General features: G+C 46.5%; 1 protein-coding gene across 7 annotated transcripts in view; it reads right to left on the minus strand.

Annotated features, from left to right (window-relative positions):
• LOC138846704 (putative ATP-dependent RNA helicase TDRD12) overlaps positions 1-15207 on the minus strand; it is a 55264-nt gene that overhangs the window by 20667 nt on the left and 19390 nt on the right. For 6 of the 7 annotated variants that reach the window (XR_011384244.1, XR_011384245.1, XR_011384242.1 and 3 more), the window contains 2 exons: positions 12129-12248; positions 48-147 (listed from right to left, as the gene is read on the minus strand). Coding sequence is in view for 3 of the 7 variants with exons in the window: in XM_070063232.1 (XP_069919333.1) it covers positions 126-147; positions 12129-12248 (142 nt within the window). In the remaining 4 variants the exon portion in view is untranslated. The remainder of the gene's footprint in view (positions 1-47; positions 148-12128; positions 12249-15207) is intronic. The other variant, XM_070063233.1, reaches the window with a different exon arrangement.

The raw sequence follows: 15207 nt of genomic DNA on the forward strand, positions 1-15207 counted from the left end.
GCTCCTCCGTCCCAGCACCCGGGCCTCTGTGGGCCCTGAGGACTCACTGTGATGGATCTTGAGGGCCGTGTATGCCATGGCCGGGAGCACGTGCTCGCCCTCCAGGATGTAGATGTCCCGCATCCTCAGAGCCAGGGGGAACGGCACCTGGGGACAGAGGCATTGGAGGACCCACCGTCAGGGCCTCAGCAGGGCCCACAGGGGTGGGTGTGCAGTGTCACTACAGGGGACAGGGGGAGACTGCAGGAGCAGTGACCCAGGATATTGAGGATCTCTGTCTCTCTGCCTTTCAAAGAAATAGCAAGATCAATAGGGGCCTGTGCTGTGTACAGTAGGCTAAGCCTCCACCTGCCACACCGGCATCCTGTATGGGGCCAGTTTGCATCCCAGCTGCTCCTCTTCCAAGCCAGCTCTCTGCTTATGGCCTTGGGAAGCAGTGGGAGATAGCCCAGGTGCTTGGGCCCCTGCACCCCTGTGAGAGAGCTAGAAGAAGCTCCTGGCTTCTGACTTCTGATCAGCTCAGCTCCTGCCACTGCAACCATTTGGGGAGTGAACCAGCAGAGGAAGACCTTTCTCTACGTCTTTCTCTGTCTATAACTCTACCTCTCAAATAAATAAAATATTTTTATTGAAGGACGGGGTGGAGCCAAGATGGTGGAATAGTGAGGGCACGCACCGATAGTCCAGGAAAATTTAGTTTAATAAAAGTGGAGTTATGGTAGCCTCAGAAAAAGGATCAGGAAAAAACTGCAGAGGAAACTCTTCCGGATCTAGTGGCTGTGACTCGGAGGACCTACTGGGAGAACAAGGTCGCCCACCGCGCGGAAGCCGAGCTGCGGGAGCTGCATGGTCTGCGCGCCAGTGCAGGAAGGGGAGTGGATGTCACACAGACACCAGCAGGGAGAGCAGGGACGCCCAGGGCTCCGAGTCCACACATCGGTGCTGGAAGGGGAGGTGAGCTCAGTAACCTGAGACATTGGCGGGGAAATGGCGGTCAGAATCTAGAGGGGAGCGGGAAAGTTCACCAGACTGACTACAGGAGAGAAGGAAAAAAGGTGTGTGTGGGGGGGTACTGGTACAGAGGAGTTTCTCTCTCTGCCAACCTTGCAAAGGCAAGCAAGAGACAAAGAGCAGGCCTTCACTCTGGATTTACATAACAACTAGGGAGAGCTAAGGAACTGAGTCACTACAATTCAGTAGCCTAGGCAACCCAGTGGGAGTCCAGAGGAGAAACAGAGCCTGCACAGACTCTTTGGGTAGAAGCCAGAGATCTGAAGCTAAATACCATCAATTCTGCACAGCAGTGCGGTGCGGTATTACTTACCTCCTAAATAAATAAATAAATAAAAAGGAGAGATTTACCACGCATAACCTGAGGGTGTCACCTTTGCACACCCATAACCCAGAAGAACCAAGCAGAGCTATCAGGCCACACCCATCTCAAGCCTCCAAGGCTCCTCCAACAGCAGGCAGTCCACTTAACACAGACATAGTATAAAAAAAAAAAAAAGCACAGTGATGAAAGAAGAATTAACTATGCCAAGCAACAAACACAGAAATCGAGGGAACAAGATCAACGATGACACTATGATGCCTCCAAATAAACAAAACACCCCAAGCCAAGATTATGAAGATGATGAGATAGAAGAAATGCAAGATATGGATTTCAAAAAATTTATGATAAGAACATTTAGAAGTTTTCACAACACAACATATCAAAACTTATGGGATACAGCAAAAGCAGTATTGAGAGGCAAGTTAATAGCAATAGGTGCCTATATCAAGAAATTGGAAAGGTACCAAATAAATGAGCTTTCAGCACATCTCAAGGACCTAGAAAAACTGCAGCAAACCAAACCCAAATCTAGTAGGAGAATGAAATAATTAAAATCAGAGAAGAAATTAACAGGATTGAATCCAAAAAAACATTACAAAAAATCAGCCAAGCGAGAAGCTGGTTTTTTGAAAAAATAAACATAATGGACACCCCATTGGCCCAACTAACTAAAAAAAGAAGAGAAAAGACCCAAATCAATAAAATCAGAGATGAAAAAGGAAACATAACAACAGACACCACAGAAATAAAAAGAATCATCAGAAATTACTACAAGGACCTGTATGCCAGCAAACAGGAAAATCTATCAGAAATGGATAGATTCCTGGACACATGCAATCTACCAAAATTGAACCATGAAGATATAGAAAACCTAAATAGACCGATAACTGAAACAGAAATCAAAACAGTAATAAAGGCCCTCCCAACAAAGAAAAGCCCAGGACCAGATGGATTCACTGCTGAATTCTACCAGACATTTAAAGAAGAACTAATCCCATTTCTTCTCAAACTATTCAGAACAATTGAAAAAGATGGAATCCTCCCAAATTCTTTCTATGAAGCCAGCATCACCTTAATCCCTAAGCCAGAGAAAGATGCAGCACTAAAAGAAAATTATAGACCAATATCCCTGATGAACATAGACGCAAAAATCCTCAATAAATTTCACACCAATAGAATACAACAACACATCAGAAAAATCATCCACCCAGACCAAGTGGGATTTATCCCTGGTATGCAGGGATGGTTCAACATTCGCAAATCAACCAATGTGATTCACCACATTAACAGACTGCAAAAGAAAAACCATATGATTATCTCAATTGATGCAGAGAAAGCATTCGATAAAATTCAACACCCTTTCATGATGAAAACTCTAAGCAAATTGGGTATAGAAGGAACATTCCTCAATATAATCAAAGCAATTCATGAAAAACCCATGGCCAGCATCCTATTGAATGGGGGAAAAGTTGGAAGCATTTCCACTGAGATCTGGCACCAGGCAGGGATGACCACTCTCACCACTGCTATTTAACATAGTTCTGGGAGTTTTAGCCAGAGCCATCAGACAAGAAAAAGAAATTAAAGGAATACAAATTGAGAAGGAAGAAGTCAAACTATCCCTCTTTGCAGACAATATGATTCTTTACTTAGGGGATCCAAAGAACTCTACTAAGAGACTATTGGAACTCATAGAGGAGTTTGGCAAAGTGGCAGGATATAAAATCAATGCACAAAAATCAACAGCCTTTGTATACACAAGCAATGCCATGGCTGAGAAAGAACTGCTAAGATCAATCCCATTCACAATAGCTACAAAAACAATCAAATACCTTGGAATAAACTTAACCAAGGACGTTAAAGATCTCTACGATGAGAATTACAAAGTCTTAAAGAAATAGAAGAGGATACCAAAAAATGGAAAAATCTTCCATGCTCATGGATTGGAAGAATCAACATCATCAAAATGTCCATTCTCCCAAAAGCAATTTATAGATTCAATGCAATTCCAATCAGGATACCAAAGACATTCTTCTCAGATCTAGAAAAAATGATGCTGAAATTCATATGGAGGCAAAAGAGACCTCGAATAGCTAAAGCAATCTTGTACAACAAAAACAAAGCTGGAGGCATCACAACACCAGATTTCAGGACATACTACAGGGCAGTTGTAATCAAAACAGCATGGTACTGGTACAGAAACAGATGGATAGACCAGTGGAACAGAATTGAAACACCAGAAATCAACCCAAACATCTACAGCCAACTTATATTTGATCAAGGATCTAAAACCAATTCCTGGAGCAAGGACAGTCTATTCACTAAATGGTGCTGGGAAAACTGGATTTCCACGTGCAGAAGCATGAAGCAAGACCCCTACCTTACACTTTACACAAAAATCCACTCAACATGGATTAAAGACCTAAATCTACGACCTGACACCATCAAGTTATTAGAGAACATTGGAGAAACCCTTCAAGATATTGGCACAAGCAAAGAGTTTCTGGAAAAGACCCGGGAGGCACAGGCAGTCAAAGCCAAAATCAACTACTGGGATTGCATCAAATTGAGAAGTTTCTGTACTGCAAAAGAAACAGTCAGGAGAGTGAAGAGACAACCGACAGAATGGGAAAAAATATTTGCAAACTATGCAACAGATAAAGGGTTAATAACCAGAATCTACAAAGAGATCAAGAAACTCCACAACAACAAAACCAACAACCCACTTAAGAGATGGGCCAAGGACCTCAATAGACATTTTTCAAAAGAGGAAATCCAAATGGCCAACAGGCACATGAAAAAATGTTCAAGATCATTAGCACTCAGGGAAATGCAAATCAAAACCACAATGAGGTTTCACCTCACCCTGGTTAGAATGGCCCACATACAGAAATCTACCAACAACAGATGCTGGCGAGGATGTGGGGAAAAAGGGACACTAACCCACTGTTGGTGGGAATGCAAACTGGTCAAGCCACTATGGAAGTCAGTCTGGAGATTCCTCAGAAACCTGAAGATAACCCTACTGTTCGACCCAGCCATCCCACTCCTTGGAATTTACCCAGAGGAATTTAAATTGGCAAACACAAAAGCGGTCTGCACCCTAATGTTTATTGCAGCACAATTCACAATAGCCAAGACCTGGAACCAACCTAAATGCCCATCAACGGTAGACTGGATAAAGAAATTATGGGATATGTACTCTTTAGAATACTATACCGCAGTAAGAAACAATGAAATCCAGTCATTTGCAACAAAATGGAGGAATCTGGAACACATCATGCTGAGTGAAATAAGCCAGTCCCAAAGGGACAAATATCATATGTTCTCCCTGATCGGTGACAACTGACTGAACACCAAAAAGGAAACCTGTTGAAGTGAAATGGACACTATGAGAAATGGTGACTTGATCAGCATAGCCCCGACTGTTAATGAACAACTTAATACATTATCCCTCTTAGTATTTTTTTTGTCTGTTCTACTTAATATGACTGGTTTAATTCTGTAATTAATACACAGTTATTCTTAAGTGTTGAAATTTAACTGAAATGTGATCCCTGTTAAACATAAGAGTGGGAATAAGAGAGGGAAGAGATGTACAATTTGGGACATGCTCAAGCTGACTTGCCCCTAATGGTAGAATTAGAAACATACCAGGGGACTCCAATTCAATCCCATCAAGGTGGCATATACCAATGCCATCTCACTAGTCCAAGTGATCAATTTCAGTTCACAATTGATCATAATGAAAGGACTAAGAGTCAAAGGGATCACATAACAAGTCTAGTACCTGCTAATACTAACCGATAGAATAAATAAAGGGGAGAGTGATCCAACATGGGAAGCGAGATACTCAGCAGACTCATAGAATGGCAGATGTCCTAAACAGCACTCTGGCCTCAGAATCAGCCCTAAAGGCATTCGGATCTGGCTGAAAAGCCCACGAGAGTATTTCAGGCATGGAAAGCCAAGACACTCTGGCAAAAAAAAAAAAAAAACAACCCTAAATGAAAGATCTCTATGAGTGAGATCCCAGTGGAAAGAACAGGTCTTCAAAGAAGGAGGTACCTTTCTCTGAAGGGAGGAGAGAACCTCCACTTTGACTATGACCTTCTCTAAACAAGATAGGAGTTGGAGAACTCAAAAGGCTTCCATAGCCTTGGAAACTCATGACTGCAGCATAGGGAGATTACTGATGCCATAAACAGGAGTGTCAATTTGTAAAGTCAACAACAGGAGTCACTGTGCACTTACTCCTCATGTAGGATATCTCTGTCCTTAATGTGCTGTACAGTGAGATTTAATGCTATAACGAGTACTCACACAGTATATTTCACTTTGTGTTTCTATGGGGGTGCAAACTGTTGAAAGCTTTACTTAATGTATACTAAACTGATCTTCTGTAAAAAACAGAAAAAAAGAAATTATCAATTCCCAACTTGACTCTCACTGGGATGAAACATGACAATAGGTCTGATCTGATTTCATCATCATTTAAAAAATCATCTATTATTTTTTACTTTATGTTTCTGTGTGAGAGCAAACTGTTGAAATCTTTACTTAATGTATGCTAAACTGATCTTCTGTACATAAAGAGGATCAAAAATGAATCTTGATGTGAATGGAAGGGGAGAGGGAGTGGGAAAGGGGAGGGCTGTGGGTGGGAGGGACATTATGGGGGGAAGCCATTGTAATCCATAAGCTGTACTTTGGAAATTTATATTCATTAAATAAAAGTTAAAAATAAATAAAATATTTTTATTTTATTTTATTTTTTTTGACAAGCAGAGTAGGAGAGAGAGAGAGAGAGAGAGAGAGAGAGAGAGAGAGAGAGAGAAAGGTCTTCCTTTTTCCGTTGGTTCACCCCCCAAGGGGCTGCCAGGGCCAGCACGTTGCAGCCGGCGCACTGTTCCAATCCGAAGCCAGGAGCCAGGTGCCTCCTCCTGTTCTGCCATGCAGGTGCAGGGGCCAAGCACCTGGGCCATCCTGCACTGCACTCCCAGGCCACAGCAGAGAGCTGGTCTGGAAGAGAAGCAACTGGGACAGAATCCGGCGCCCTGACTGGGACTAGAACCCAGGGTGCCGCCGCTGCAGGCAGAGGATTAGCCTAGTGAGCCACAGGGCTGGCCAATAAAACCTTTTTAAAAAAAGATAAATAAAGGACTAGTGCTGTGGTTCAACGGGTTAGGGCCTAGGCCTGTGGTGCCAGCATCCCGCATCCCATGTGGGTGCTAGTTCGGATCTTGGCTGCTCCACTTCCAATCCAGCTCTATGCAATGACCTGGGAAGGCACTGGAGAATGGCCCGGGTCCTTGGGCCCCTGTGCCCATGTGGGAGGCCCAGGGAAGGTTCCTGGCTCCTGGCTTCAGGTCAACTCAGCTCTGGCCATTGCAGCTGGTTGGGCAGTGGACCAGTAGATGAAAGACTTCTCTCTCTCTCTGTCTCTCCTTCTCTCTCTGACTTTCAAATAGATAAATAAATCTTTTTAAAAAAAGATAATTAAAGTTTTAAAACTGTATAAGGATTGATGGAAAAAGTGAACCTCACCGTAGCAAATTCAGAATGTCTTGATAGGGCCTGGCGCTGTGGTGTTGCAGGTAAAGCTGCTGCCTGCAGTGCTGGCATGGCATACGGGTGCCAGTTCTAGTCCCAGCTGCCCCACTTCCGATCCAGCTCTCTGCTATGGCCTGGGAAAGCAGAAAATGGCCCAAGTCCCTGGGCTCCTGCACCTGTGTGTGAAACCCAGAGGAAGCTCCTGGCTCCTGGCTTTGGATCGGCGTAGCTCCAGCCGTCGCAGCCAGTTGGGGAGTGAACCAGTGGATGGCAGACCTCTCTCTCTCTGCCAACACGCACAGCCTCAGTCTGATCATGAGAACATCAGGCCAAGTCAAACTGAACGTTCCTCTGCAGCATAACTGACCAGGACTCTTCAGAAGCGTCCAGGCCATGAAGGAAGACTGAAGAACTGTCCCAGACTCTGGGAGACTAACCAGACAGGACACTGGAGGCAAGCTGGAGGCCTGGCTCACACCCTGGACCAGAAAAAGGAAACCAGTGGGAACATTGCAACACTCCAGTGAGGGCCAAGGACACTTTAGTTAGTACACTATCTTGCTTTGTAAACCACACACAGGGCTCTTTCTGCATGACCAATCAAGCACACGATGCACACAACAGAGAGCATAGCTCTGGCCCTGCTCCGGGTGGGGATAAAGACCCCAGCTACTTCCTGTGACACACCTCTCTCCACACTGCTGCCTGCACCAACACAAACTCACATCCCAGGGCCCCAGTGAGGTGACCTGTGCTCACCACCTGGCACTGCCTGCTGCAACATCAGTTACCTGTGACAAATCAAAACACAAGCTCCCTGGGGCAGCGATTCTGAGATCACTGCGTCTCCACAGGCTGGCACAGAGAAGGATCAGTACATGTCGGCTAAGCCAACAGTGTAGGGGCAGCTGTGGGGAAGCGGCTGCTATGGTCCTCACTCTGCCCACTAGAGCACCCATTCGCCACCTCCCATTTGATCTCTATCAACTTAACCTTTCTACATCTCGCCTATGCTTTGGAAAGAAAATCATAGGACAAGGTATAGGCAGTAGAAAATCAGGAGAAACCAAAATTTAGAAGGAATAAAAATAAAATAAAAAGTCAAGATCAGAATAAAATATTTTACATTTCTCTTGTTTGGATCTATCACATATGCTACCACCATACTTCAAGAGTTATTTTAGTTTTTTAAATGTTTATTCATTTTTATTTATTTGAAAGGCAGAGCATCAGAGAGGGCAAGAGAGAGAGAGAAATCTTCTATCTACTGGTTCACTCTCCAAATGTCTTCAACAACTGGGCCTGGACCATGCCGAAACCAGGAGCCCGGAACTCCACTCAGGTCACCCTCACAGGTGGCAGGTACTCAGGATTCGATCCACCATTTGCTGTCTCCTAGGGCACTAGCAGGAAGCTGTCCTGGAAGTGGGCAGCCAGGACTTACATCAGGTGCTCCAGTATGGAACCAAAGGTGCCCCAAGCAGTGGCTTAATCGGCTGTATCACGAGATCCATTCCTTCCGAGAGTTGTTTTAAAGATCAAATGGGGGGTGGCGTGCTGTTGTGCAGTGGGTTAAAGCCCAGCCTGCAGTGCTGGCATCCCATATGGGCAGTGGTTCATGTCCTGGCTGCTCCTCTTCTGATCCAGTTCTATGCTATGGCCTGGGAAAGCAGTAGAGGATGGCCCAAGTCCTTGGGTCTCTGCACCTGCGTGGAAGACCTGGAAGAAACTCTTGTCTCCTGGCTTTGGATCAGCTCAGCTCTGGCCACTGCGGATTTTTGGCGAGTGAACTAATGGAAGGAATGGAGTTGCTCTCTCGCTGACTATCTACTTCTAACTCTTACAAAAAAAAAAAAAAACAAAACAAAAAAAACAAACAAACAAACAAAAAAAGATCAAATGAGGAAGTATATAGAGAATATTTACCCCACAGCCTAGACATAATCAATGTTCAAAAGTAGTAGTTATTTTTATTTTTACTAAGAAAGGTAGTATCTACACTACATCTAGATAATTACAGGGGGCAGGTGTTACGGGGTCCCAGGTGGAGCCACCGTCTGTCTGTGAAGCCTCCATCCCATTATGGGCACCGGTTCATTTCCAGGCCGCTCTACTTCCAATCCAGCTCCCTGCTGATGGCCTAGGAAAAGCAGCAGAATGTAGCCCAAGTGCTTGGGCCACTGCTACCACCATGGGAGACCCAGATGGAGCTCCCAGATTCCACCTGGTCCAGAACCAGCCATTGTGGCCATCTGGGAAGTAAGCCAGTAGATAGAAGATATTTCTCTCTCTCTCGCTAACTCTGACTTTCAAATAAAAAAATTACAAGGATAAAGTACAATATAGCAGTTCTAAAACTATTCACATAAAAAATACTTAATGAGCTTTTCTTTTTTAAAAAATATTAGATTTCTAATAAGATAAAGTCAAATAACTGAAGAGAAATATCAATCTAAAATAACAGGTAAATCAGTCTCTCTCCACACACACACAATAAACACTAAAGAGATACCCAACTTTGCAAGTGAAAAAATGCAAGTTAAAACAAGAGATCATGTTCACCCAGCAAACAAGCAGAAATTAAAAAGCCTAGTAACAGGGCCGGTGCTGTGGTGCAGCAGGTAAAGCCACTGCCTGCAGTGCTGGCATCACATATGTGTGTCAGTTCAAGTCCCGGCTGCTCCTCTTCTGATCCAGCTCTCTGCTATGGTCTGGGAAAGCAGTAGAAGATGGCCCAAGTCCTTGGGCCCCTGCACCCATGTGGGAAGACCTGGGGAAGTTCCTGGCTCCTGGGTTCGGATCGGCACAGCTCTGGCCATTGCAGCCAACTGGGGAGTGAACCAGCGGATGGAAGACCTCTTTCTCTCTGCCTCTCCTCTGTGTAACTCCTTCAAGTAGATAAATAAAATCTTTTTTTTAAAAAAAAAAGCCTATTAATGAGGTTGTATAGGAAAAGAAACCCCAATAATGATAGTATAAATTGCTATAATCTTTCTGGAGGGAAATCTGACAAATCTGTCAAAAACTGTAATACACATTAAGAAAACTATTCTTAATAACATGTGAGTGCAAAGGCATCACCTGCCAAAGATGACGATGAAAACCCAGTAAGAAAAGTTCCTCTTGGGGCCGGCACCATGGCGTGGCTGGTTAAGCTGCTGCCTGCAACGCCAGCATCCCAAATGGGTGCCCGTTTAAGTCCTGGCTGCTCCACTTCCAATCCAGTTAATGCTCCTGGGAAAGCAGTGGAAGATGGACCAAATCCTTGGGCCCTGCCACCCGTTTGGGAAACTAGATGGAGGTCCAGGCTCCGGGCTTCAGCCTGGCTCAGTCTCAACCATCACAGCCATCTAGGGAGGAAACCAGCAAATGGAAGATCTCTCCCCCTTTCTTTTCAACTCTTCAAGAAAAATCCTTGGAAATTAAAAAAAAAAACGAACTTACTCTTAAGTCCTCCACCTACCCCAGGGGTATCCTGAGGGTGGAAAAGACCCCAGTAGTCCTGGAAAGGGGGTCAGTAGGAAGGGGGTGAGAAGGACAGGAAACGGGTTGCCCAAGGGGTAGCTGGGGAGCACAAGCTGCTGCCCAAACCACACCTGGATGGCCTGCAGCTGGCTGCTCTGCGAGAGGAACAGCACAGGGGCTGCTCAGCGGGTCTCCTCACTGCAGAGCAGAAGTGCACAAGCACGGAGCAGGATGCCAGAGAGCAGCCGAGCAGGACACACGGACCCAAGCAGAGACAAGCTGGCTTACTGGAGCATACTACTCTGAGGCTGGTCCCAAGAGTGATGCACTCACCTCCCAAGGGAACTGTGGTGATGGGCATGGTGGGGCGTGGAGCACGAGGTCTCCAAAGGGGCCACAGAGCAGAGGTAACTTCCGAGTTCAGGGCGCACAGTGCACCAGTACCAGCTTATGCAAATAGAGACAGGACTGGGCTGCTCCCTATACAGCCTTTCTTCTGTTAACACCACAGTCTGGGAAGTGAGAGACAGAGGAGCTCCAGGTGAGAGTGGCTGCCCCACAGACTACAGAAACAGAAATCCAGCCCTCAGTAGTGCTCCTTAAAGAGCAGAGATCACAGGCACACCGTGCAGAATACAGCCTGGTGCAGGGGCCCACTCTAGGGAACCATCACACAGTAACCACACACCAGGAAGAAGGAGCCGTGACAGGGATGTAAGTTACGTGGATATACCCACATTCTTATGGGAACACACAGCACAAAATGGCTTGAAAATCTAGCTGGCTGTCAAGAAGAAACTGGTTAAATCCAATAACCATATCGGTCATAGTCACCCATGAAAAAGACTCAAAGTGGTTAGGAGAGGGATATGGATTGGCAAAGAACCTCCACAGCTACTCCTAAGTTAATTCTGCAAACAAGACAGCCTGTTCTCTTCCTAAGAAAGTCCATGCCCACAGAGGTGTCTAACCTCACGGACAGAGGGTAGGTGCCAGGCTCACAGGGGTGTGTAAGTGCACTAACAGAGGGCAGGATCCACGATCACATGGGTATGTAAGTGCACCAACGGAGGGTGGGAAGGTCACAGCCTGCACAGCCCACAGAGGCCTCCAGGAGGAAAGACGTAGGACAGAGGCAGGCATGTGGTCAACTTTTTTTTAATGCTCCAGCAGTTTTATTTCATGAAAGCTTTTCTTTAGAATTACTCTACTACTTTTTTTTTTTTTGACAGGCAGAGTGGACAGTGAGAGAGAGAGAGAGAGAGAAAGGTCTTCCTTTGCCATTGGTTCACCCTCCAATGGCCACTGCGGCCGGCGCACTGCGCTGATTCGAAGGCAGGAGCCAGGTGCTTTTCCTGGTCTCCCATGGGGTGCAGGGCCCAAGCACTTGGGCCATCCTCCACTGCACTCCCTGGCCACAGCAGAGAGCTGGCCTGGAAGAGGGGCAACCGGGACAGAATCCAGGGCACAAACCGGGACTAGAACCCGGTGTCCCAGCGACACAAGGCGGATGATTAGCCTATTGAGCCACGGCGCCGGCCTCTACTACTTTTTATAAGTTGTTTTTTTAAGTCAAAAGACACAGAGCTCAGGCCCTGGAGTGGGTGCTTGAGAATTCTACTCACAGCCAGTTTGACCAGCACCAACTCAGAAGCTGCCTCCTGCAGAACCCAGACCTTCAAAACCTGTTCGCGGGTAACTGATGGCACATAAATGCAGACATGAACTGAAGGCGTTTACTCATGATTCCTGTGACTTCAGAACCTGTACTTACACAATCTCGGCGCTGTCTTCACAGAAGTCAATGTGCAATGTAACAGGCTTCATGCAGTACAACCGGAACTTTTTTGCTCTGTAGGGAAGCTGCATAAATGATTCCACTGCAACTCGGATGCTGACAAATGAAGCAGAGAGAGTTCCATTATAAAACACACAACACAGAACAGACTCCTTTATAGTTCACCTAGGTCAGTAACATGCTTGCCGTAAAACAAAGTAAAGGACATCCCTTTCTGATTCTAACACAGCCTCCAACAGATGCTTGGAGACATCTGGCCAAGGGGACAAAACTGCTTCTTGGAGGGTGGAAAAAAATCTTTCTGTAAAAGCAGAGAGATCCTACATAGTGATTCAGTGTATCTGTGGCATCAAAATTTCATGGCACAGGGGCAGGAATTCAGGGAGAGTGTATCTGGTGAGGCTCCTCAGGTTAAGACACACTGTGCAGCTGGCACTGTGGTGCAGGTGAAGGCGCCACCCACGGCGCCAGTGTCCATGCGAGTGCCAGCTTGGGCCCAGATCCACTGCCGATCCAGCTCCTTGCTAATGCGCCTGGGACATCAGTGAAGACAATTCAAGTACTTGGGTCCCTGTGCCCACATGGGAAACTCAGATAGAGTTCTGGGTTCCTGGTTTCAGCTTGGCTGTTGTGGGAATTTGCAGAAGTAAACCAAAGGATGAAAGATACACTTCTCTTTCTTTCTCTCCTTTTCTGTCACTCTGCCTTTCATACCACAAATCAGAAGGAAGGAGGGAAGGAGGGAGGAAGAGAGGAAGGGAGGGAAAGAAGGAACAGAAATACTGCACAGGGGCAGGCATGCGGCCTACCTGCTGGGATGCTGCTTGGGATGCCCTGACCTCGTGTCAGAACACCCGGGCTCCAGTTCTTGTTCCACACCCAATCAGCCTCCTGCTGGTGCAGGCCCTGGGAGGCAGCAGGTGGCTGGGTCTCTGCCACCCACAGGAGAGACCACATTGAGTTTCCAGTTCCTGGCTCCAGCATGGCCTACCCAGGGCTGTTGTAGGTATTTTAGAAGTGAAACAAGAAGGCACGCGCTCTCTCTCCCGCTCTCGTCTCTGTCTCTGTCTCTTTCTCTGTCTCTCTGCCTTTCAAATACATAAAAAGTGAAAAATAAAAGGAAACACTGAATAACAATGAATAAGCCTGTGAAATAAATTCCACTTACTACGTGACCAGAAGTACCCCAACATTGCTGTCTATGAACAGATGTTTTAAAAATTAGTATTTGCCAACTTTGCACAAAACAGCTGATGGACGGCGAGGTGACAAGGCAAGCAACAGACATGCCAACATATTTCCTCACCATCAAGCAGCTCTCTTCCCTGAAGCCCTACCCTTTGTCTTAGATAGGTTAGAGCTCTACTTAATCATTTGATTTTCTTGCCAAAAATAAACTCAAAACACCAAACACAAAAGGAAAAGCTCCCATGATGGCTAAACACAGTAAGTACTTAAAAACAAAATATTTATTTGAAAGAGTTACACAGAGGGAGAGGGGGATGGAGAGGGGGAGGGGGAGGGGGAGAGGGGGAGAGAGAGAGAGAGAGGGAGGGAGGGAGGGGTCTTCCATCCACAGGTTCACTCTCCAATTGGTCACACTGGCTGGAGCTGTGCGGATCTACAGCCAGGAGCCAGGAACTTCTTCCAGGTCCTCCTGCACACGGGTGCAGGGCCCAAGGACTCGGCTTTCCCAGGCCATAGCAGAGAGCTGGGTCAGAAGTGAAGCAGCCTGGGCTTTTTAACCGGCACCTATATGGGATGCCGGCACTGCAGTTGGTGACTGTACCGCTATGCCACAGCGCTGACCCCAAGTACTTTTATAACAATTATGGTCACAGAGGTGCAGAATCCCAAGCTGGGGAGGCACCTACTTTTCCCTTAAGTATCTGCAAATCCTCCATGTCTGGTGAGCCCTTCTGCCACGAAACTCCTCTACGTGAGAGACACCTCTTACTGCACCGAAGGCTAGCTGGCTCTGCTCTTTTTGCACTGGAATAAGAGCCCTTGTGTTTGCCTATTAAATGGACATCCTCTGACTCTGGGACAAACCATGGGACAATTATCACTAAACACCAACAGTGACTTGTGCTAGCTTTTCCTTAACATTTATTTATTTGAGAGGTAAAGCTATAGACAGAGAGAGGGAAAGACAGAGAGCTTGGTCTTCCATTCTCTGGCTCACTCCCCAAATAGCTACAATGGCCAGAGCTGGGCCAATCCAAAGCCAGGAGCTACTTTGGGTCTCCCACATGGGTGCAAGGGCCCAAGCACTTGGGTCATCTTCTGCTGTTCTCCAAGGCCATGAGTAGGGAGCTGGATTCAAAGTGAACGGGTGCCCATAAAGGATGCTGGCACGGCAGGCAGCGACTTAACCTACTATACCACAGCACCAGCCTCGTGTGCTGGCATGTTCCCCCCACCCCCAGAAACCATTTATTAAAACTTCATGCATTTTATCAATACAACTTTAGGAACACAGTGATGTGCTAATGTTTTCTAGTGAGCTGTGACATGCAGTCCCACAGTCAATGAAGGTTACAGTCAAGACGAGCCTGAACCGTCTCCACACCCTACGTGATAGCCACACCTTTACTCTGTGACGCAGAACAACCAGGAATACACACTTGAGTATATAATCTGCTCTCTGCAACCTGAGGGTGGCCATCAATTTCCTCCTCTGTGGAGACACGGAGAGTTTCTCTCTACCTCCTGGTGGTGAGGCAAACCGCACTGAAGGACCCACCCCATCCCACGTGCAAACTAAGAGGACAGGCCAGAGAGCAGCTGGCACAGGGCACCCAGGAGACGAGAAGGGAACAGCCTGAACCTGCCCTCCCCCACCCTAGGCAGGCAAGTGGAGAAAGGCCACAGTCACTCTCTCTGTCCTCATTAGGACCATTTGCTCCCCTAGTCATGCACGCAGAATGGAAACCTGCAGTCTTCCTTCATTATTTATCTGAAAGTCAGAGACAGAGAGACAAACACAGATGCCTGTCCACTGGTTGATTCATTTCTCAAATGCGGCAACAGCCAGGCTGACACCAGGAGTCCA

The sequence above is a fragment of the Oryctolagus cuniculus genome, chromosome 18, assembly GCF_964237555.1.
Source record: "Oryctolagus cuniculus chromosome 18, mOryCun1.1, whole genome shotgun sequence".
NCBI classification, from domain to species: domain Eukaryota; kingdom Metazoa; phylum Chordata; class Mammalia; order Lagomorpha; family Leporidae; genus Oryctolagus; species Oryctolagus cuniculus.